Source organism: Brassica rapa, chromosome A09 (assembly GCF_000309985.2).
Source record: "Brassica rapa cultivar Chiifu-401-42 chromosome A09, CAAS_Brap_v3.01, whole genome shotgun sequence".
NCBI lineage: Eukaryota > Viridiplantae > Streptophyta > Magnoliopsida > Brassicales > Brassicaceae > Brassica > Brassica rapa.
Window position 1 is genome coordinate 36,954,608 of NC_024803.2, and position 25,297 is coordinate 36,979,904.

General features: G+C 30.9%; 2 protein-coding genes and 4 long non-coding RNA genes across 11 annotated transcripts; 4 read left to right on the forward strand and 2 right to left on the reverse strand.

Moving 5' to 3' along the window:
• Positions 1–117: 117 nt before the first annotated feature.
• LOC103841810 (54S ribosomal protein L51, mitochondrial) lies at positions 118–992 on the forward strand. The gene is made up of 3 exons (XM_009118384.3): positions 118–294; positions 382–488; positions 587–992. The coding sequence occupies exons 1-3, from the start codon at positions 215–217 to the stop codon at positions 757–759; spliced, it is 360 nt and encodes a 119-aa protein (XP_009116632.1). The 5' UTR covers positions 118–214; the 3' UTR covers positions 760–992.
• A 743-nt stretch (positions 993–1,735) lies between these two features.
• On the forward strand, positions 1,736–2,326 carry LOC108869729. Its single transcript, XR_001956087.2, has 2 exons — positions 1,736–1,903; positions 1,977–2,326. It is a non-coding gene; the product is annotated as an uncharacterized LOC108869729 (long non-coding RNA).
• Positions 2,327–2,835: 509 nt separating this feature from the next.
• On the forward strand, positions 2,836–6,558 carry LOC117128218. The gene is made up of 2 exons (XR_004451466.1): positions 2,836–5,574; positions 5,804–6,558. It is a non-coding gene; the product is annotated as an uncharacterized LOC117128218 (long non-coding RNA).
• Positions 6,342–8,015, reverse strand: LOC108869730. The gene is made up of 2 exons (XR_001956088.2): positions 7,608–8,015; positions 6,342–7,122 (listed from the first exon to the last, which is right to left on the reverse strand). It is a non-coding gene; the product is annotated as an uncharacterized LOC108869730 (long non-coding RNA).
• A 5,513-nt stretch (positions 8,016–13,528) lies between these two features.
• On the forward strand, positions 13,529–20,023 carry LOC103841813. 6 transcript variants are annotated; one of them, XR_004451448.1, is made up of 7 exons: positions 13,529–15,197; positions 15,280–17,978; positions 18,056–18,210; positions 18,306–18,406; positions 18,507–19,023; positions 19,126–19,235; positions 19,304–20,023. It is a non-coding gene; the product is annotated as an uncharacterized LOC103841813 (long non-coding RNA). The 6 variants fall into 6 exon arrangements; XR_004451449.1 differs by having other exon boundaries at positions 13,541–17,978; positions 18,507–18,594; positions 18,682–19,023; XR_004451452.1 differs by having other exon boundaries at positions 13,541–17,978; positions 18,507–18,546; positions 18,687–19,023.
• A 706-nt stretch (positions 20,024–20,729) lies between these two features.
• LOC103841814 (BAG-associated GRAM protein 1) lies at positions 20,730–24,977 on the reverse strand. The gene is made up of 18 exons (XM_009118386.3): positions 24,586–24,977; positions 24,456–24,509; positions 24,276–24,373; positions 24,012–24,087; positions 23,651–23,779; positions 23,508–23,554; positions 23,285–23,402; positions 23,083–23,199; positions 22,879–22,908; positions 22,689–22,788; positions 22,321–22,427; positions 22,092–22,241; positions 21,920–22,024; positions 21,664–21,810; positions 21,502–21,555; positions 21,366–21,429; positions 21,177–21,238; positions 20,730–21,088 (listed from the first exon to the last, which is right to left on the reverse strand). The coding sequence occupies exons 1-18, from the start codon at positions 24,772–24,774 to the stop codon at positions 20,954–20,956; spliced, it is 1,782 nt and encodes a 593-aa protein (XP_009116634.1). The 5' UTR covers positions 24,775–24,977; the 3' UTR covers positions 20,730–20,953.
• Between the last annotated feature and the right edge of the window lie 320 nt (positions 24,978–25,297).

The following is a 25,297-nucleotide window of genomic DNA, read 5'->3' on the forward strand; positions in this document are numbered from 1 at the left end:
TATATTGAGTACATCAAAAACAAGAAGAAAAAAGTTTACATTGAGTATATCTCAAAATAGTTGCAGGCTTTTGTTTAAGCCCAAAATAAGCCCATTCCAATTTATATGTAGTCAGTCACGTGCACCAATCACGTGATCTTCTTCTTCTTCTCTTTTATTTACACATCGAGACGCGTTAGGGTAGGGTTTTAGTTTCTCTCCGACGAGATTTGAGATGGCACTAAGAGGAGTATGGCAGCTCCAGAAGCTCGTGGTGAGCTACTGTAATTGGGGTGGCAGCAGTAGAGGCATACGGTAACCATTTGACCTAATTTCTTATTTCGCGTTTAATCCCATTTCATCGATCACTTTGAAACTGGTGGATTGGTTTGTTAAAAACAGAGCCTTTATGGAATCAGAGTTACCTGCTCTGATCGAGAAGAATCCGCAGCTCGAAGTGGTGACCGAGCTCTCAAGGGGACAGCATCCTTACCTCAAGGGCATTTACAGTAATGAATGAAATCAACTTTTCTCCTTTTTTACTTGTTATAGTTTTTACAAGGGATCTTGAAAGTAGCGAACTTTACTTGTGATTATTGTGTAATAGGGAATAGAAATGAAAGAGTGGTGTGTGTGAAGAACATGGATCCTGATCAAGTGCTTCTGAATGCAACGAGGCTGAGGAACTCTCTTGGAAGGAAAGTGGTGAAGCTGCGGACTAGGCATGTGACCAAGCACCCCAGTGTTCAAGGCACTTGGACTACCGCTGTCAAGTTCTGACAACTTTTGCGGTCTTTGTTCTTCTAATTCTAGCTGTGATGTTGCAAATATCAGGATTCTTCCTTTGTTACCTATATTTGCGATACCAAATTGTTTGCTACTACTACTGTTCTCTCTGGTTCCTTTTTCTTACAACAATGTTCTGTCTTGTTTTGGATCCGGTTAATGTCTGGGAAACATGATTCTCTTGTGTTTTGTCCGTTTCAAATGTTATGTTCTTCTCCGGGAGTCAATAGTGTTCTGTGCATTTAGAAAAAAGCTTTCTTAAGAGTCATGATTAGTTTGTTTTGGAGGTTTGTCATATTCTTTCTTTGTGTCATCCTATCTGTATCACAGTTCACTAATTCACTTTATTGCCTTTTCTTTCGTCTTAATTTACAACTAGCGCACGGGTATTTGCTTTAGGGAAAATTACTAGAATATATAAGAAAGATTGGTTTATTACTAGAGTGTTAAACATCTTTTACAAATTAATAGAATGTTTAGATACTCTTACTAAATGACAATAAAAACCTTTGTTAGTTTTTTTTTTAATTGAAATTATTTTTAAATATTAAATTCACATAACTAATTCAATATACACATCATCGTAATAGAAACCAAATCGTCTCTTTTTTATCATAACTAGATAGAAGTAAAAAAAACTAACTAAGAACATTTTTTTTGTCGTCTCGAAGAAGGAATCGTCGACGAAGGAATCGCGAGGATACTCTCACTCTCCGTCATCGATATTGTATGTGTTTACTTCTTCTTCCTCGAACTAATTCTCTGTCATGATACTATGTTTTCTCCGTTATCGTCGTGTCCGAAATCGTCGCCTCTAATCGTTTGTACGAAATCGTCTTCGCCGCATTTTTATTTACGAGTTCGTTTTTTCTGATAGGATATCGCGACGTTATATATTATATTTTGCTGCGACTTAGATAGGATTATGTTGCGGCTGTGATATGGTTTTGTTGAAGGTTTTGTTGCGTCTGAGTTTGGATTTTGTTGCAACTAAATCTCAACCCTTAGACCTGCTACAGATGCCTAGAAGAACTTGCTGGGAAGGATTTGTTTTTCCGATATGTGTGACGTCATACAATTTCATCCTTAACACCGTACTTTCACCGTTTCTGCAATCAACGACAATATCAACCCCAAGGTATAATAATATATACTTTCGAACACGTTTCTTCTAACTAATTTAAAGCAACACATATGCAACTGTCTCGCAGAGTTGCAACACCAACAAAACTCCATTTGTTGAAGGGGATTGTGGCCAAACATCTGCATCTGCCTGCAACACGGTTGCAGCTGGAACCGATGAACCTAATCGTACCGGCGTTGAAGACAAAGAGTGTAGCCGCAAACGCCCCCGTGAATGAAAGTTTCATGGCTGTCAAACCATAAGCTTTCGTCAGTTTACAATTTCCTAAGTTGCTATGCTTTTTCCTATTTCGGACTTTGCTATATTTTCTCTATTTCCAGCTTCAGTTTTTTTCAGCCAATTTCGGCGAAACTCCCACGAGGAGAACTGTGTGTAAGATTTTATATTAAAAAGACAATGTTTACGGAATTTTTCATATTCGAGTTGACCAAATGTATAACTGCATGTTTACTTAGTAATGTCAAATAACCCCGCCCTCGTGCGGAGCCACACTCTAAGTAAATAAATAAGTTCATAGTAATTTCTAGTTGGAATCATCACTTGAACCGAAATACATAGTGAATTTTGGTTAAACCGAGACTAAAAAAACACAAAGCAAGACTAAAGAAGAGGAAATTACATGTTTACCACTTTTATAGTATTACTTTTCATTTTTACCACCACTAAAGAGACATTTTCAAAAATACATTTTTCATTAAGTGACAAAAGATTCTTTTACCTTTGTTATTTATATATATAATAATTATTATTTAAACAAAAAAATAAAAAAATAAAAAAATTTATGTTTTCGAATTATACTTCTTCAAATTCAAACTTTCTTATAAATTTTTTTTTTGAATTTTTTTTAATTTGTTTTAATTTTTTTTTCAAATTTCTTTTTGAAAAACGAAAATTATGTTTGAAACTAGTTTTTAAAAATTTTTATATATATTTTTAAATATTTATTTATATATTTATTAGAATACTAAATTTCACATTCCAAAAACCCTACCTCACCCCTCAACTCTAAACCCTAAATCTAGATTAGTTAACCCTAAGGGTATAATTGTTTTTTACCTTTCATTAAAAGTGAAGGTAAAAGTGGTTAGTGTAAAGTGTAAACATGAAAAGTGGTACTATAAATGTGCTATTTGTGGTAATTTCCCACTAAAGAACTAAACTGGATTAAATTAAAAAATATGGTATAGTTTTGATGGTATAACAAATATCAATTTAACTTTACTAAATCTCATCAAAATATATTAAGTGTAAACAATGTAAAATTAATTCCTTGAATATAAAACTAACAATATAATGGTTTGTTTGTACTTATATAAAATATATATACATATAAACTGATAGTTTATACTTTTAATTGAATATATATTTACATAGAATTTTCTATAAAAAAAATTCTTATTGATTTGTGTCATTTTGAACCAGTCAAACTTGAAACCAGATATATTTATTAATTTATGAGTGTTAATTATAGAGTTTCTAATGTAGCTATTTCATATTATTATATTTGAAAATCTAATAACTTTTAAAATTTGAATATATGAGGATTATCTTCTCCCTCTTCCTTTTCTTCCTTTCCAATTCCTTATGAATATACAAATATATAATATTTCAGATATATGTATATATATATATATATAGTACTAAACATATAATACTTTCTTGTTCACTTTATGAAAATTATATTTATTTTTAATAAATGTGGATATATATATTTTTCCTGTTTAACTGATTTGTTTGGCAATTGTTATTGCTCTTGCCAATTATTTCAAGATTTGGTTTATTATTATATATTAATTTTATGTATGTTTGGACAACTGATATATAGAGAATTTGAAGAAATTAATGTTGTTAACAAAGAAAAGGTGTTGAAAATCTCAAATAATTATTTAAATATACAGCATATAAACCTAAATAATGAGATAAAATACAAATGTACAATTGTGTACAAACAATAAAGACATAAAAAAAATTCAAACACTCACAACTTTATAATGGATCATATGGTAGAAGAGGAAATTTTGGAGCGTCTTCCGGTGAAATCTTTGTGTAGATTCAAATCTGTATCATAACAATGGAAATCGATGATCGAATCCAGCTATCTTGCCAAAAAACGTCTTGTCCGATTTCCAGATCTAGTACTCTTTCTTCTTAAATCAGAAAAGTTTAAAGATGATCAAAGTTCAAAAACCATTTTTTTGAAACCTTATGGCGTCGAAGAAAAAATTACAATTTGTTCTTACAAGCTTCCGGATCGACATTGTGAATTTTATCACGATCATAGAGCTCGAATTGTGGGGTATTGCGATGGGTTGGCTTGCATCTATCATCTTGGATACATATATATAATTAACACCACAATTAGAAAATTTCGGATACTTTCTCCTGATTTTTTGCGAAACTACGCATTCTTATCAGGTACTTAACACTCTTTAATTCAGTGAGTCTTTGGTGTGCTCGTGGCCAGCTAAGGTGACAGAAGGATATGAGTTCTCAAAAATCTGAACTTATGTTTCCATGTTATAATTATGAAATTTATTTATATATACAATACAAAAATTTACACTTTAACAAATTAGATTAAAAAGAACCTAAAATATTATTCATTTGTTTAAAAAATTAGTAGACGTCATTTTAAAATATAAATATTAAAGGTTTACGAAAAAAAGTCCTAAGATCCATAAAAAAAAGTTAAACTAACCTTGAGTGTGCTAATCAAATTCCTAACCATTTATATATAAATATATACTAGATTTTGACCCGCGCTTTCAAAGCGCGGGATCGTTACTTTTGTAAAATTTCATTTAAATTAATAAATATTTATCTAATCTATATTTTAATAGATTTTTATTTGTTTATGGTCAATTTTTATAACATTATCTTCTTTATTTTATTTTTATTATTAAAAATAAAAATGTTTGTTTGTGAACTAATTAATTAGTTAAAATATTTTAAAATGGTAAACATCTACTCAATAAATTTAATCATATTGTAATGATATATTTGGTAAGGTTATTTATTTATAATTTTAACTTATTAAATAAATATTATATGAAAAATGTAATAGGCATTTCATTTTTCATTCTACATATTTTTAATTCATGCATAATTTTTAAATTATAATAACAGAAATATTTAATAATTATTATGTATTTAAATTGGCTTATACATAGTTGGTTTTAAAAGAAAACACTGTTGGGCTTTGGTTTGTTTAGGATTTGTTTTTTGTTAGATAAAATGGGCTAGAATTGCCCAAAGAGAGCAACAAATCTGTTATGTCAAAATCTATGTTTTTGTGGCCGTTTGGTTAAAAAAAAAACAGAAAAGGGAAAGTAGAAAAAAAATATTTCTCGATCCAATTTTTCTTTGAGGAATCGACGACACGCTAGAACTGAAATAGAGAATCGATGAGAGAATCAGTGGGTAGATCTATCGATCTTGATGGATAGGGCGTTGGTGAAGATTGAAACTGTTGATTGGTGAATGTTTCTCATGAATCGGGTATTAATTATAAGCAAACCATAAATTTCGATTTGATTTCCTTTCCTCTTGGCATAATAATTGTTTTATTCTGCAGGTTCACAGATAAAGAAGATGAAATGGGTAATTTGCTTACAATTGAAAAAGGAATTGAATGTCAACTTAATGGGCTTAAAAAACACGAAAATGTAAGTATGTATTAGTTGGGCTTTTCATTTTTGAAAAAAAGAATTGAATGTTTTGTAATTAATAAGAAAATTCAGGGGCATATTCATAAGAAGTATTCTGCTTTAATAGTATAGATATATATATATATATATATTTAAATATGTATATATATAGTTATATACACTAAAATGACTCAAAATAATTAAATAAGCATAATCAGAATAATGTTGATTTGTATTTTACTTTTAGGTCGGTCAAAATCACCAATGAATGTAGGATTTGGAAAAGACATCGTTACAGGAGCATACAAAGTCGTTCTGATGTATTTATACGACCGCATTGCTACTAAGACTCTTATCAAGACCCACGTCTTTAACCTCAGCAACGGCGAACGAAGATGCATTTATTTTCCCTATGTTGAGAATCAATTTAACATTGATAAAATATCCACATTTGCAAATGGATCTCTTTATTGGCTGAATAATATAACCTAACCATTACGGCATTGGATCTTCATACAGAACTGTTTTACGAGGTACTGCCACCAAGTTGCTTCACCAAATACTCCAACAAAGTGTATTTATGGAGCCTAAAAGATCGCTTATGCCTATGTGAAGTGGAAGATTTATCAGATGTAGACATATGGGGCTTGCAACAAGAAGGTTCGAGTGTCAAGTGGGAGAAGTTTCTTTCAGATTCTGCATTTAGTAAGGAGTGTTTTGAGCATCCTTATTGGATGACTGGCGTTTTGACTTGTTACCAGATTTACGAGGATGCGAGCACCGCATTGTGTACGAAGGATTTGGCTGCTTTGCTCTAGTTTCATGTTCATTGTTTTAAAGTACATGGTTCTTTGTATCCCAACAAGAACATAATATATAGTATATGTTATTTTGAATTTACACATCCACTTCCTTGCAAGCACTGGCCACTTGTAGATGACATGAGAGCGTATTGGGTTCCCTCGCTTCAGCAGCCCTTTCAACTTGTTCTTCTTGTTTTGACAAATCATATTGCTGTATTTGGCCCTCCTCTTATTCTGCCTTTTCTTAAATATCAACAACAATCTTCTGTCAAACACAGGTTGTGTGACTAGCCAATGGTAATTTTCTCCCCAAACACAAGATCATTGTGCTGGTGTGTGCACTGTCATGAGTGTCTTTCTTCAGGATTCGAAGCCTTTTTTGACATAACCTCCACTGTTTTGTATTTCTCTTCCTTAGGCTCAGCAGACGCCCTCTTCTTACCCTTCATCTTCACTCTTAAACATCCAGCTCTTTGGGTACTTCCTCTGTTTCAGCTTCAAATTAGCGTTGATCATTCCTAAACACACTCCTGGAGCCGCTTGCAGTCTGTCTTAGTCAACTCTCTTCTTCATTGTCTCTTATTTTTCTCCTCCACAAACAGTAGTACTGTTGTGTGCCATAACCATATTCTCCAGCTTGTCTCTCTGCTCTCTACACTTGTGTCTGAACTTATGCTTCTTCCAATATCACAACTTCCTCCAAAACTCTTTGAGTACTCCTCCTCATTAATCTCTTCTCTGGTCTATTAGAGGTTTTAAGCATCTGAGATTTTATCAATAAATAAAAGTGGGTTTCAGTAATTATATACACCAATTCATAAATGTCGTCCATCCTAAAAGACACGACCAAACTAAAAGTGAAAATGTATGTATGCCTAGGTTTGTTTTGGTTTCACACATGATCCATCGTTCAAACTAATTAGTTCTAAAAATCAACTTAAAATAGAAAGTAGAACACTTAACCATCTCGAGACACAGACTGATGGTTAGGAGCTTTAGTCAGCTTACAAATCTTAGCTAATTCATATCTAAGCTAACATATGTAAGCTAATTCACTATATAAACATAGATAATGCGGTGTAAATTTTTACAAACCACAACACAAACACACAAAAAAAAAAAAAATCACTCTCTCAATTCTCAAACATGTCTTCTGACAAAAGCCAAACAGCCTGCGAAGCCATTCTGAGTATGGTCTCGAAGATGGCTGAAGGCCCCGAGAAGAAGAAATTGTTGGAAGCAGCTTACCAGTGCTGCTGCAACGACAAGAGGAGCAGGTGCGTAGCTGAAAAGCTTATCAAGTCGATCTACGCCGCCTCCGCCAAAAAGAAGTAGAGAGCGATTTAATAATTAAAGTAAAATATAAGCGTGTGATGATGATCCTATGGCTATATATTTAAAATAATGAAAAATAACTGCATGTGACGAATGTTGTGACCCGATCCGATGATGAATAATAAATAACTAGTGTTTTGCCCGTAAAACAGACTTAAACATTTTCATAATTTTTAAAAAAATTTTGTACACTATATTCATTATACTAAAATAAATTTTAAAATAACTTAATTTTATATTTTTAATTATATAATTAAAAAAATTATTAGATTAATATTTAATTATATAATTTATCTTTTTAACTTCTTACTAAAACTTACTTTTTAAATAGCAATACAATATATATATATATATACATTATCTTCTTTTTTAATTATATTTTTAGATTTTGGATAATTCAATATTCTATTTTTAATTATATAATTAAGAATTTTATTTTATTAATATTTAATTATATAATTCATGTTTTAAACTTTTTATTAAAAGACTTTTTCAGATAACAATACAATATATACAAAATTCTCTCTTTTTTAAATTATAATTTCAGATTTTGGATAATTCTTACTATTATTAATTTTAATCAATTATCTAATCAAATAAATTAAAATTTTGTTTTTATTTTTTAATTTAGTTATACATTTTATTCATTAAGGGTATAAACGATATTAACCACTCTAATTTTTAACGTGAGAGCTCGATTCCAAAAATTTACTTTGCAATTTGTGTGATTATTTTTGTGCTTATTTTTTTGGGTGTAATATTTGTGTGATTATTTACAACTATTATTGAAAATATCTAAAGTTTCCGGTCGCGAGTTTAAGTTCCTGGTCTTAGTCTTAGAGCATCTCCAAAAATGAACTATATTTTGAAGTTTCCAAAACTCTATATTTGAAGTTTTAATGTATTTTTCTCCAAAATTAAAACTTCAAACTTAATTTCAAAATTATTTATATTTTACACTACAGTCCTTATATTTGTCATAGTTGATGTAAATTCATAAAACTTCTATAAATAACTAGTACATATATATAAATATTACATAAATATTAATTAAAAAAATCTTACACTAAAATATAAAATTATAAATAAAAGTACATAATTAAATATTAAACTGCAAGCAAATACTATATTATTCCATAAAATTATTTTCGTAATGCTCCCATATATGATCAACTAGTGAATTTCTTATACCCGCTGATAGTTTGATATCATCAAATGAAAAAATCATTGATCTTTTAAACGAAAGTACAACAAGCAGGGAAAAATGTTATGAGATGATTGAATTACGACTCCAAAATTAAGCAAAAAAATTAGCTTTTAAAGAAGTAAAAGAGAAAAATAAAATATTTCTAAAAAACTTAGCTTCTATCGATGATGTTAATATTCGTGAATACATTCGATCTGAACAAGAAAAAATCGTACGAAAAAGGCGTCAAGAGCAACAACAACAATCATTTTCGGTTACACAAAATTTGTTTGGGCAATATTTTGAAGATTTGGGAGGTTTTGGAGCAAATTTACCAGACTATTAGTGTTGTTATAATATTTAAATTTGAGTAATAATTAAGTCTTCATGTGTCTTTTTAAGTTTTTATTATGGTTTTTTGTAATATTATTGTTGTTTAATTCTAGTTTTAAAATATTATAAATATTGTTTTAAAATTTTTATTTAATTTCATGTGTAAAACTTAAATTTATAAAACAAATTTAAAATATTTATGAGATATAAAAATTTTAAGGATTAAAACAATAAACAAAAAAATATTTAAGAATTATAAATATGATCTATAATTGTAAGGACCAAAATGTAAATAAAAAGATGAAACTTTAAATTTGGAGTTTTGAAAAGTGAAACTCTATATTTGAAAATAGGGGAAAAAAATAGGTCTGAATCTTTAGTTAGATCACATGAAGATTCTTGTAAATATCATTCCTTTTCTTAGAAACCATCATCCGAAAGCTCATGAAAGATCGAATCAGAAGGAAAAATTCAAACTTTTCCGAGGAAGATTTTATAAAAATGGAAACGTTTTTTTGAAGTTGCAGAGAAAGTACGTACTTAAAGAGAAAATTACACCTTATCAACAAAAAATAAAAAGTTGATAATAAAATTATTGCTTTTCTCTCGTATGCAAGAATTAATCATCATCTTTTTTTTTTTTTTGATAAAAAGAATTAATCATCATCTTCCTCCCTTCTTTTCTCAGTTTCAGTTTTACAATCTCTGTAAGAATTAATCGGTACTTTTCTTAACCCGTATAGAATAAGTCAAAAGTATATATGGAAATGATACTCTTGTTAAATAAGTTAAAGTAACGAATTTTACAACAAACACGTAGTGTATTGGTAGGTATTTCGCCTGTCTCGCAGGTGATCTGGGTTCGATCACCGACCGTCAAGCGCCCGTCGTTCTTGTTTTTAGAAATCTTAATAATATAGGGAAATTGCCACAAATACAATTATATACTTAGGGTTAACTAATCTAGTATTAGAGTTGAGGGGTGTTCTTGTTTTTAGAAATCTTAATAATATAGGGAAATTGCCACAAATACAATTATATCCTTAGGGTTAACTAATCTAGTATTAGAGTTGAGGGGTGGAGTAAGTTTTTTGGAATGTAAAATTTATGATTCTAATAAATATATAAATACTTAAAAAATATATAAAAATTTAAAAAATAGTTTCAAACATAATTTTCGTTTTCCAAAAAGAAATTTGGAAAAATAAATAAATAAAAAATCGAAAAAAAATGTTTTATAAAAAAATTCGAATTTGAAAATGTATATTTCGAAAAATAAAATAAAATTTTTTCTATTTTTTATTTTTTTATTTTCTTATTTTTTTTTATTTTTTTTTTTATTTTTTATTTTATTTTTTTTATTTTTATTTTTACTTTTTATTTTTATTTTTTATTTTTTATTTTTTATTTTTTTTTTATTTTTTATTTTTTATTTTTTTATTTTTTATTTTTTATTTTTTTATTTTTTATTTTTTATTTTTTATTTTTGATTTTCTATTTTTGATTTTTTATTTTTTATTTTTATTTAAATAATAATTTATTATATATATAAATAACAAGTACATAAGAGTCTTCTGTCAATTAATGAAGAAGATATTTTTGAAAATGTTTTATTAGTGATGGTAAAAATGAAAATTGGTAGCATGAAAGTGGTAAACATGTAATTTCCCCAAGTATAATTCGAAAACATAAAAACTTTTTTTACTTTTTTTATATTTTTACTTTTATTTTTATTATTTTTTTAATTTTTTTAAATTTTTTTATCTTTTACTTTTATTTTTCTTATTTTTTTCTAATTTTTTTTATTTTTTATTTTTTTTAGTTTAAGTAATGATTTATTATATATATAAATAACAAATGCATAATAGTCTTTTGCCACTTAATGAAGAATGTACTTTTAAAAATATCTCTTTAGTGGTGGTAAAAATAAAAAGTGATACCATGAAAAGTTGAAAACGGTAAACATGTAATTTCCCCATCAATCTTCAAAATTACTAAATCCATTAAAAGTTAGTTTTAAATTTAATTTAAATTTAAAAAAAAAATATTTCCGGAAAACATCTAGTTCACATTAAAAGAAGATGAAATTACATGTTTACCACTTTCATAATACCACTTTTCATTTTTACCATCACTAAAGAAACATTTTCAAAAATACCTTCTTCATTAAATGACAAATGACCCTTATGCCCTTGTTATTATATATATAATAAAGCATTATTTAAAAAAAATAAAATAAAAATTTACTTTCTTTTATGTTTTTCGAATTATACTTTTTCAAATTCGAACCTTTTTATAAATTGTTTTTGAATTTTTTTTTTGATTTTTCTTTTTTTTTCAAATTTCTTTTTGAAAAACGAAAATTATGTTTGAAACTATTTTTAAAAAAATTTTATATATTTTTTAAGTATTTATTTATATATTTATTAGAATCCTAAATTTTACATTCTAAAAACCCTACCCATCCCTCAACTCTATACCTTAAGTCTAGATTAATTAATCTTAAGGGTATATTTGTCTTTTACCATTCGTTAAAAGTGAGAATAAAAATGGTTAGTGTAAACATGAAAAGTGATATTATGAATGTGTTATTTGTGGCAATTTCGTTTAAATGAAACAATGTGTTTCAGACAAATTGAAGAAATAAGGTTGCTGGGTGAGTTGGCTATCACGTCAGCGTAACACTATGAAGGTCCCTCGGATCGAACCCGAGCGAAGCTCTTATCTTTTTTGGGTATATATTATTGGGGAAATTACATGTTTACCACTTTCATGCTACCAATTTTCATTTTTACCATCACTAATGAAACATTTTCAAAAATACCTTCTTCATTAATTGACAAAAGACTTTTATGTACTTGTTATTTATATATATATAATAAATTATTATTTAAAAAAAAATAAAAAATCAAAAATCAAAAATCAAAAATCAAAAATCAAAAATCAAAAATAAAAAATAAAAAATAAAAAAATTAAAAATAAAAAGTAAAAATAAAAATTAAAATTAAAAAATAAAATAAAAAATAAAAAAAAATAAAAAAAAATAAGAAAATAAAAAATAAAAAAAAATTATTTTATTTTTCGAAATATACTTTTTCAAATTCGAATTTTTTTATAAAACATTTTTTTTTCGATTTTTTTTTATTTATTTATTTTTCCAAATTTCTTTTTGGAAAACGAAAATTATGTTTGAAACTATTTTTTTAAATTTTTTATATATTTAAGTATTTATATATTTATTAGAATCATAAATTTCACATTCTAAAAAACTTACTCCACCCCTCAACTCTAAGACTAGATTAGTTAACCCTAAGGATATAATTGTATTTTAACCTTCATTAAAAGTGAGAGTAAAAATATTAGTGTAAACATGAAAAATAGTACTATGAATGTGATATTTGTGGCAATTTCCCATTATACTTTTTCAAATTCGAACTTTTTTATAATTTTTTTTTTTTGAAATTTTTTTTTGACTTTTTTTTTTCAAAACTTTTTTTGAAAAACGAAAATTATGTTTGAAACTATTTTTTAAAATTTCTTGTATATTTTTTAAGTATTTATTTATATATTTATTAGAATCCTAAATTTCACATTCCAAAAACCCCACCCCACCCCTCAACTCTAAACCCTAAGTCTAGATTAGTTAACCCAAAGGGTATAATTGTCTTTTATCCTTGATTAAAAGTGAGGGTAAAAGTGGTTAGTGTAAACATGAAAAGTGGTATTATGAATGTGCTATTTGTGGCAATTTCCCAAGATTGATCAACCTTAACCTTACACTGAGTAATACAAAAATGTTGTTTTTACTATCGTCTATGTTTTATGTTTTAAAAATTAACTAGATTTTGACCCGCGCATTCAAAGCGCGGGTTTATTTTTGTTTTTTTTTTCAGTTGACAAATATTTAGTAAATGTCACATTTTCATATATTTGTGTTTTATTTTATAAAAGACTTAAAATTTTATCTTTATTTATCGTATTTCATTTTAAATGACTATTTATGTTAAAAAAAATTAAACTTTATTTTTTTAATGAATTAAGTTGGTATAACTCTGATAAATTAATTTTATTATGGGGTTAATATTTTAATTAAAAAATTATATACTTTTAATAAAGATTTATACTTTTCAATAAAAAAATCATTTATTTTTATGAATGCTTAAATTAAATTAAGAAAAGAAAAAAATAATAATTAAGAATAGTTGAAAAAAAAAATTTGAACTTGGACTCAATGGCCCAAAGGAAAAAAAAGTGAGAATTGAATCTGATTTTTTTAAAGGCCCAAATGGCCCAAGAGAGATTTGATTTGGGCTGGATCCAAAAATAATGACCCAATATAGATTTGTTATTAATATTACTTAATTGCCCTTAATGAAACATGCAATGTTAGTGAAGGAAACATGCCCCTAAGGTAATTATGACAATAGGATCCTGCTTTAATAGTATAGATTAAAAATAAATAAGTATTTAATGTAAGGGCAAATCTCTAAAATAGCACATTTCTAAGTTTATATCACAAAAATAGCACTCAAAAACTAAAATGACAAAAATAGCATTTTATCTTTTGAAAAATTTAAATTTTTTTATTTTTCAAAATTTGAAATCTTATCCCCAAAACCTCACTTCTCAACTCTAAACCCTAAAAACTAAACTCTAAACCCTAAATTCTAAACCCTAAACCCCACCCTTTGAGTGCTATTTTTGTGACTTTTGGCCTTGAGTGTTAGTTTGAGAACAAAAACTTGATTTAATGCTATTTTGGTCTTTTTCTCTTAACGTAATGTTTATCTTTAATATAATGATTTTGAATTATACAAATCAAAAAGGAAGTGATTGGAATCTTTTTATAATATTTCATTAAAAAAAATTTAGGAATAAAAACCAAGATTAAATTATTTAATCTGAATGAAATAATATAGATATATTGCTTCCAATATTAAAAATCACTTTGATTTGAAGATGTGTGTTTCTGAGATTGTCATGATCAAATAAAATATTAAAAAACACCTATTTAAAAAATAATTTGTTTGCATAAAAGTATATACATTAGAATAAGCACATAAATCAAAACCAATACCTTTTGTTAATTTACAATCACGTTTTTGGTAATTAATCAAAACAATCATTTTATTTACTTTATACGGTATAAATTAAATTTCAGTGATATTGATATAAATACATAGTATATTTTAATATAAATATTTATTATTGATACTTCTTACTCATATGATTTTTTAACATTTGTATATTTGCGGTAACAAAAATTTATACATAATTAACACCCAAAAACCAAACCGAATAACCCGGGATAAATCAACACAATAATTAGGTTTGGTTCTCTCCAGAGTATGAGACATCAGATTTTAAAATGCATGAAGAACTAACATGTCATTAACTGAAAAAACTTGAAAAACCAATTAACTTATTTCGTTTCTACACGTCATTTTTTATTCTCCATTGAAATCAAAATCGTATCCTCGAAGATGGTGGAGTGAACAGATTCGTGGGTCTGTTCGGCCATAATTCATCTTCTGTTCACTTTCTCTGACACCGGATTTCATAGCTCGACTCATCTCTTCCAGCCTTGTGGCCAGCTTCTTCTTCTTCTTCTTCTTCTTCTTCTTCTTCTTCTTCTTCTTCTTCTTCTCAGGATTCACCTCTGTCTCGAGCTTCCTCTTCTCCGTCGCAGTTCGTCGTGTCTGTTTCGGGCCTGAATCGCGACCTCCATCTTCTTCTTCTTCCCAGGCTTGGCTCGTGGTGGTGGTTCAGTTCGTGGTCCAGCCAGCAGCACTGGACTCGTCTTCTGCAACTTTGGTTATCATCTCCGTCCTGGCTGAGCTTCTGATTGAGAAGCTTGACAGCTCCTCCAATGGGTCTCTCGTCCAAGTTGCCTACTCCGTCGTACTCTCAGCCATCTCCATCGTCGAAAACAGCCGTGGTAATCGCCGGAATCGTCGGGATCGAAGTGAAGAAGAACGACAATGGTGATCTTTAGCTGTTTTGCACATATGGTCCTTAACTTTTTCGACTATTCACGATTTGACCCTAAAACTCTTGATATTGCAGATACACCCTCTCAAATCAACCTCTGTACTTTCGATTGTGAATTTAACCCAACCAAGAATTGTGAATTTGCAGCGCTGGTCCCTGAGTTTTTGTTAAAATCACATTGGGCCCAAGACTTCGATAATGTGCAATTTAACCCATGATTTTTACCATAAACTTCCAAATGTTCATTCCAAACCCTATCAAATGCAATTATGTATGAAAATGCAATATAAAGACCTAAATACAACCTAGAATGATTAGAATAAGCTCAATGATATCCTAAATATCATTAAAATCATGTTATATCATAGATGAGAGAACACGATCCTCCTCCATCTTCTTTCTCGGAGAATGAAGAGATCCGTGAATAAGTGTAGAGGGTTTTGGGTGGGAGTTCTAGGGTTTATGGTAACGGTGCAGATCTCTGGTGGATTGTGAAGATTCCAACATCCAGTGATGGTGAAGAGCGGCAGCTCTGACATCGCTCTCCTCCACGTCTTTGTTCCGCTACATAATACCAACAAGAGTAAAGATGAGATGACTCTATCACTCTAAGGACAACAATGGTGGTGACGATCGGAGACGAACACAACGTCTTTTTCGCATACATGAACGGAGAGGAGGATTTGAGGGATGAACCAAGAACCATACGAAGTCTGAAGGAGGGGAAGAAGAGAAGAAAAGAAAAAGAGGTGCTGGTGAAAAGCATCAATGTTTACAATATAAAGAAGATGACAACTTGGCTTTAGGTAGAAGGAAATATATATGCTTATAGAAATATACGGGTTAGAAAGTGAATAAAAGAATTGAGTTTTGGTTTGATAAAATTAAATATAATAAGACACACCAAACAGATTTTAATAAACCAAGTTATTACAATTTATTACTAAATTGGTGAAATTGAAGACCATATAATAAGTAACATTCAAACATGAAGAAGACCACAAATTGACAATCCATAATTCTATCGGGTAAAGAAGCCACAAACAATCAAACCATGATGGGATTATTTGATGAGTTGTTAAGCTTAAACTAAGCTGAGATTTCCTCAAGAATAATTCTTTTTGAAACTCAAGAAGAGTCGAAAAAGCTAGTTTTGGTTCTAACTGCTAAGAAGAGTCGATCATGCTAGCTATGGTCTAATTCTGATGCAGATGGTCGGTCTCATTCTCAAAGTTGGTTGCCAAGTTCATCAAAATGAAAGAGCAACTACATTAACAAATAAATAATGCACAAACATTTATGTGACAAATTTTATCAAAAATATCACATAATATATTCTATGTAAAATATTTTTCAAAAGCCAATACTAATATTGGTGATGGAGAATATTTACTGAATCATTTTACAAAATATATTATTTTAACGAAGGCTAATTATTTTACTACAATATTGAATTTTAAATTTGAAGTGAAGTGAAGGACATTTACTACAATGTTGAATTTTCAATTTGGTGAACCAGAAAAACGTAGGAAAAGAAATGAATTGGACTTCTATCATTAACCTTAAACTCAATTGAAAAATAAATGAATAATAAAAAGTATAAATATAAAAGTGATGTAAACAAAAATTTAGCGTATATCATTTAGTAAGAAAGATAAGAATACAAAATCAAAATAAGGATCAAACACATAAGTGTGGTTATAAGATGGCTGTCAAAAAATATATTAAGAAAATGCTTAAGTTCTTGAGAAATTGCATCCAATAGCTAAGAAAAAAAACAAAAATTCACTATCTAACTAAAATCCCACCCTCTCTCCTATTTTCTCTTCATATCTCTCTCTTCTCTCTCTCTCAGAATCTAATTTCTCTTTTTTTTTAGGTTATTCCCTAAATAAGCCCTAAGTTCTTTATATTATTTTTAATTAGAAGTCCACATTATTTTTTATTTGATCGATACAAAAGGTAAAAACAAGGATTAAACCGATTTTTTAATATATAAAAAATGTAAAACTGATATTTATATTGAAATAAATTTTAAAATACAAAATACTTTTATGGATGGAAAGAAGATATTATTAGAGTCTTTTAGACTACAAACTGGAACCTAAAACTCAAAAAAACACAATGAGATTTTACACCACCAACTTGAGAGCAAATCTATGTTAAGAATAACTATTGGAAGCTAATCTATTAAAGATTAATATCAAATAAATAATAATTATACAATAACAAAAATATAAAAAATACAATATATGTCTAGATTATAAATATTTAGATACAAAACTTATATTAATATAATTATTCATTTATAAAATGAAAATATTTTATATGCAATAAAATTTAAAATAAAAAAATCATGCAGCGTAGCCAGGATAATCTTACAATATTAAAAGGAGAATATGCTCAAAGGAGAGGCATGCCACATCAGATGGAAAATCAGCCAATCAGAATTATCTTTTTTGACACATCATTTTTTCTTAAACCAATAATGAAAATGACGGGCTTCTTACGAATTTGCTTCATTCCATTTCCTTACATCCCAAATTGAGCCCACTTTTGGAACTTCGATAGTCACTGCCTCATCAACTTCGTCTTCTCGGTTACAACAATCAATCCTATCAATCAATTATGTTCTTCATTGTTCTCTTTAGGGATTCGTTTCATCTCCCTCTCTTTCTTCTCACGTATAAATTGCTAAACAGTTTTCTCTAAACCTACTTCTAAGCAAACTCGAAAGCCTACTTTGAAGAGCCTAAAGCTATGGCCATGAACAGGTACGCCCCTTCTTTCTAATATGGCTTTTCCCCTTTAGTTTTGTCGACATCCTCTAACTGAAATAACATATGGACAGGGTACTGTTGTACAAAGTTTCATTATTGATGAATAAGGATTTACCGTGTTACTCAAGATTAAATGGAACTGCTTTTCCATTGATTCGAAGAGATTTAGGTTTCAGCCCTCAGAGTGTTTCCAAGGCAACTGTGACCGAGAAGGTGATCTGTACCGGTAAGTTGTATCTTCAATGATTAGAACTATAGAATCAGGATATTAGTATCACGTTTCCAAGATAGTCTCTGAAATGTTAGTTATTGGTTCTGCAGATGTAACCGGCCATCGCAGGTTATTTGATGGCCAACAACTAACGCCCTATATTTGAGGGAACAATGAAAGGGCGAATCTCCATTCATCTGTAGCTTAAATAGTAAGCAATTTATATTTCCCCTTTTAATGAACCTTATCATTGACTGTGTATATGGTGTGTTCAAGTTTAATCCCAGCAACGATTAAATTTTCATATGCAGAGGACCTCTTATAAATTATCAAGTGCATCATAATACTACGGTAAATTATATACCCTGGTTCGTTCCTCAATACTTTTTATTTTAAAAAGTAAGCTCGAATCTTTTTATTTTGTTGATTAACATGCTCATCTTAAACGGAAACTGATAACCAAACTGTAAATTGTTGGTGTGCTAGAGTAGTGGCACTGATGAGGGATCATCCTCAGCTCCAACTTTGTACGGTTGGTTTAAAAAGATTGAATCATTTACACTGTCTGAACTCTGTACTCACGGCCTCACTGCATCACCAGACGTAAACCCAAAATCATTTTCAAGCTGCGTCGAATCTGTTGCTGACCATATCTTGAAACACAAGAAGGAGGCAAGAGTTTCTTTGCACTGCAGTCGTCGAAAGCATTGACACTGCAGACGGACGGTGCTATATCTCATGTTCCAAGTGCTAACGCAAACTGTAACGTGTATTCTCAGCTTTTTAATGCTATGCATATCAAAACGACAATGCAATTGGTGTTGTTAGGTAATTCTGTAGCAACACAATGTCATTAAATAAATACAGTATTTACTATGTAGGCAACAAACACAGTATATATAACACAATATTTTCCGCTCTCTGTGCTAGGTACCATGTGCAAATGAGTGTTTTTGATGCATATTACACTGCTGAGTTCTTTTGACACTGAAATCACAAAGCTTACCAAAGTCAGGGCAATAGAAGCATCCTAACAAATGGTAATCAACACAATCCATGGCTATTTTGAAGCAAGAATAAATTAAAGTAACTTTTTTTGCCCTTTCAGCAGAATGGTGGCAACCAAGAAACCCAAGGATTAGCACTTCTCCAATGACTCCAAGACATTGTTGGCAGCACCCTAACCTTCCATTTGAATCTCTCCCAGTTCAACTACTCATCAAAGCATCAAAGCATCAAAGCTTAACAGTCCCGTATATTTGATCTCAACCAGCACCCTCCTCTACCTAATTTGAATTAAACGCAAGTAACAATACGTACTAATGTATAGTGTTAGCAAGACTTTAAAGTTATTGATTGTTGTGGATGCTTAATGACCATCCTGGCGATGATATGTCTGGTGCTAGAGCAATCAAGAAAAGGCCACCTGCTTTGAACACTTTTCGCCTGAACAATGGAGGCTGCACAGCTGATGTGAATGTTACAGGCCAAGCACTCCCCGTGTACGTCCCTATTTAGGACCCTGCTTGGAACAGTGACATTGGAGAGGAGGAGTTAGTTGAAGAGGAAGGCTGCAGCGCTAAGAAGACCCGCAAAGACTAAGGGATCTACATCGGGAGTGAGTGTGAGTTGCTTTAGTGTCATAGCTATTTTGCATTTCAGACTTTGTTTTTATGTTTTCTGCATCGTGAGTAACTACATTCCAACATATTCTGAACCTACGGTAGGTTTTTTGGTTTTTTCAAGATTATCTGCATATTTGACGTTTTGTTGATTACAAATTTTCTCTCATATTGAAATAGGAAATAAAAAAAATGCCACATACAAATGGTTACTTATACATTTCTATGTATGTCGAACTTTTGAAAACATGTATTATATACTAAAAGAATCGTGAAAACAAAACTTTGAAACTTTAGCAGCCTCCTTTGAACAAAAAAAAAAAGACAGCCTGGACTTGCATTATCTAAGAAGAACAAACTATGATTGCAACTACGAAAAAAAGTTTTTCCAAATGTTCACCAACCTCTATTTTTTGTGGATTCATCTTTCCAATAATAATAGGTTTATCCACATTCACCTAACCACTTACGATTTAGATTACCTCCACTCTTACTTAAAAAATCTAATACTTTGTCAACAGGTCATAAATAACAACGATCGAATTTTCACTCGAAAAGCTAACAAAGAGAGCAGCAAAATACACTTTTAGCTGTGACAAAACAAAATATTCAAGGAAAACAGCTGTAGCCCAAGCTTCAATACACCCTAACCAAAACAAGACAACTAAAACCAAATCGATTAACTTATATCACAATCAGTATAACATAAAAACACAACAATAAAATAAACAAATAACTAAGGAGCAATAATCCGCGCGAAGCGCGGACAAACCACCTAGTTACCTAGTAATACTAATAGATCCTATTGGAGTACGAGTTTTGTCTCGTCGATCCAGACAGTTAATAATACTGCATTTATATGTAAAAGGTTCTTAAATTTTCATTTCCTAAAATATCGTTTTCACATCCACATGCCTGATTAATCGGTACTTTTTTTAACTTTTCATATAATTTTTTGTTGCAATTTGTTACAATTATGATAAATCAGACAAACCCCTGTAAACATCCATCCTTACATATAGTTAGGGCGGTCATATACATTCTGACATGTAAACAAACTGAAAAAAAATTGATGGTAGAAGAACTTGCACTGGAGGATGGATTGAGAAGCTGTTTTGATTCTGGTGAATTAGGACTTAGCTTGTGTTTTCTGGTATTGGAGGCAACGACAAAGCAGAGTTTTTATCTGTATCGCCACGGCTGCTTGAGGAAGAATGTGACTTAAGATGTGACAATGCCACTTCTAGCATCACTTCCACTTCTTTCTTGTACTGTTATCAAAACCAAATGTATCAGAATTAAACAGAGTTCTGGCTGTTTCTTAAGCTAGTCAGATCGGGATAAGGACACCAGACTAACCTCATCGATTGCTCCTGATTTAATCTTCGATTGCATCAAGCACCATTTCTTAAAATGTACACCTGTAAGATGAATACAAGTGTGATCATTTCATCATACATTGTGCTACTGCAAGTTTTACTCGACTACACAAACTTTGGGAGAAGTGGTAACTCTGAATAGTTTTAAAGAAATACAAGAGTCACTTACCAACTCTTACATCTAGTACAGAGGAAGTCTCCTCTTTCACTTCCAATCGCCATCGACAATGGACCTGATACAACCAAGATTCAAGAACCATGGTTTGCAAAGAAAATGATAAATTCACTCAAAAAGATAAACGTACCTCAAAGTAAGAACCAAAAGGAACATCATGTGGCTGCTGCACAGTTTCAAAAACCTGGAAGAATGGGAAGATATAAGTATATCATCAGATGTGATATCATTTCCTCATTTCATTTTGTTGTAGAATCTGAACAACGTCATAGCCAAAAAAAATGATTCTTACCAGCGTTTTCTTATCTGGTGATAGAACAACGTGCTGCCATTCGGTCACAGCAGTGTCTGGTGGACACATAGGACTATTACAAATCGATCTGAACTTAATCTCTCTAACTTGACCATCATATTCTTCAGCAGTGTGCCAAGGCTCAATCTGAAAGATCACACAACAAAGTTCCAGAGAAGTTTAATCTTAAGAGCACAGCTTTTAAAGCCTATGTATTTGAAGGCTAATGATTTAGATAAGTAATACCAATACTTACATTAAGATTCTTATCCTTCCTTGCAGATCTGTACTCGTTAGTATAAGTGGAATCATCAGCCAACAAAACGTTCCGGAATTGCTCAGGTTTACTTGGGAAACCATCCTGCATACAAGAGTATGATGTATAAATTTCATCTTTAAACAACTATCAAGAAGAAACAGATGCTTACATTGTAAATGGCGACAAGGACTTCCTCCTTGATGAAAGCCTGAAACTTTACAGGTACAGCTGCAATATCTACCGGAGCTTTAACTTGTACTTTACCACCACCTCCTCTCTTAGAGCTGCTATGAGCACGTAAGGCAGATTCTGCTCTCTCCTATAAGCCACCAAAACGGTGAAACAAGTTAAGCTATCAAGCAATCACATCAAATTTATATAACATTAGAGAGAGAGACCTTCTTTTCAACTTCTAACATCGCATGATAATTATTAACTCTACGCTGCAATGCTTTTAGCGTATGGTTCCTGTTCCAAAACGATGCAAATTTATACCTCACTCTACCTGAAAACAAAGAAGGAATCAGACATAAACATAACAAAGCACCATCACAGATGAAAATTCCAAAAGCTTTGGTTCCTACAGGCAAAAGGCTGGAGGTCAGAAACCAAATGTAAAAAATTTTCTCCCTGGCTTGTGCTGGTGATAAAACAGGAACTAACAAAAAATAAAGTATTTGCCGACGATGAAAGAAGACATGAAGTTTTATCTAACTAATCACAAAACTGAAAAAAAAAATCTAATAATAGAAAACAAATCTCTAACCGTCAGGAGTCCCGAGTGGAGGAACACCATGTCCACCAGCTCCCATCCGTAGTATGATTGTTATCGCTGGGTTTATCACTGCATGTTGACTTCTACGTATCTATAATAAACGATAAACATTTATTCATAATTAGGCCGGTTATCGGTTTAAATCAACAAGAATGTTGAGTTGTTAGGGAAAGAATATTACCTCATCTATATCTCCTAGAGGCACAACTACCTGTAGAATGAGACAGGGAGAAAGTTATAACCGTTGATTCATAGAACTCAAGACTCTATTAAGCTTTGTTCTTTTAAACACTGATCAAATCATCAATTACATTATCATATAATCTTTATTTCTAATACCACTAACTGCAACATATGCGATATTAAGGCTTATAGAAGCACTAACCTTCATTTGCTTAGAGAAAACATTGGAGTGGAAACAAATGTGCCACGCAGAAACATATATTCGGCCATGATACAAGAATGACCTCTCGAGGGCACATGAATAGCTGTGCTCAACAACCTAAGTCCCATCTCAGGAACATGATAATTTTACTCAGGTATGAGATCACTACAGGAATAGAATTTAGTACTGATTATTATCTTACCTCATCAGGTAGGAGATCAAATATGGTCTGCAGAGGACCTGGCTTTAGATGCACAATTGTTGGTCCTTGCTGATCCAACGTGACCCTTCTTCGTGCTCCAGCATATCCAGTTATAGCCCTACCAATAAAAATCCATTTTGTGTAAAGTCTTAAACCACAAAGCAACTCTTCTCCCTAAACAAGATAAACCCTTTGCTCAAAAATGTCATGTAGAATGGACTACCTAGAAGCATTCACATGTAGTTTGACTGCATTAATGTTAAGGCAAACCTGACAAATAAAATTGGATTAGCCTCTAAAGAAACAAGAAGGCTTCTTCACTCGAAAAAAAAACATGAAACATAAACTAAGAAAAAAAAAGCATACCTGTCCGGATGGGCTATCTAATGAGTGCCACACTGGACCTGTCTGGCCTTCACGTTCGACGCTAATAGTCACTGAGCCAAGGACCGTACTTTTCCAAATGATATCCCAGTCATGAATTGTTACCTTGATCTGACATTTTAAAAACGTATGGTCGTTAATGTTGAAAAACGTATCTGGTAAACATAAGAAAAGTGGTTCAGAGGTTTATGCTTTCGAAATTATCAATTTAAATAAGTGTTTTCCAGTATTGTGTGCTACCAATTCATATGCAAGTGAATATTTTCATCCTAAAAGATACCAAGGGTGACAATCAACCTTATGCCTAGGCTTAATTCTAAACAAGTTTCATGTATCGTCCAACCTTGACAGGAAGCTCATCTGTGGGAAAATTGAACTCTTCACCCCACATTGGATTCCTGGAGCCAGGGACCATAGAACTATAACAACAAGTAAAGAGATACATTAGACAGTCCTAAAGCGTAACCACTTCAACAACCATACCACCAATATACATTTTTTTTCTTCTTTTTGGGTGGAGGATAGTGGTTGTTGAAAAGAAGCTACATGACAGCTTAAAAGAGCAGGAGAAAATGAAAAAGAGAAGATTTTTTTTTTAAAAAAAAACCTGAAACGCTTTTCTGATCCACAATTGAGAATAGCATAAGGATCTGATGTTCCATTCAAGTTAGCACCAATGAGATTCTTAGCAGCCAGCAGTTCCACCTGGACCAAAACAAAACAAAAAGAAGGATCCGACATTTATCTTCAAAATCCTTCAGACAACCAGTTTCAGACAGGACATTACCTTGATTATGTACGGAGCATTTGTCTGAGTGTCTCCTCCTCTCAACTGTCCTATCTACACACAGAAAAAAAAATCACGAAACTTGTTAAACATGATTATCACACTACCGCTAAATTTCAAAAATCAGAACCTTGTCTTTGTCAAACATGGCGTCACCGGAATCATCGGGATTGCGAGACGGATCAAACCCAACATCGTCCTCTCCGTCGACTCTGTAAGCGAATAGCCAATAAGAAGCGATCAAGAAGGCCGAAGCTGCCACCGCGACCTCGATCTCCCACGTCGAAGGTACCAGAAACTCCACGGCCGATTGGACCATCGCCGATCAAACAGAGTGAAAATGAGAATATATGTATATGAAATTCACCGGCAGAGGAGCACCATTTCAGACAGAGCAGAAGACAGAAGTGAGTCTGTAAAAGGGACAATCGCGGAGAGAGAGAGAGAGAGAGAGAGATGGAAGAACAAAAAAAATGGATATTTGAAGATGAAAGAGAGTGAACTAAGGAATGTGGGATTTTGAGTTTACGGAAATATCCTTTTTAACTGTAGAAACAGTTACTCCTTTTGTTTTTAGAAATATTGTTTTTTATTTCTTGTTTTGAAAAATGGATTTTTAGATTTAATCAATGTACTTCACTTTATTTAAAAACAAATAGTCAAATTTAAAAAAAAAACAATAGATATTTAATAAAGAAGCAATAATATACTTATTCTTATGATATATGTCAAGAGCTTAAAATTTTATTATTTCAAAATTTTACATATTATTTAATATTTTAAAATTGTTAAAAGCAAGTCGATACTATTTTTGGAGAGTTAAATTTGAACGTAAATAGTAG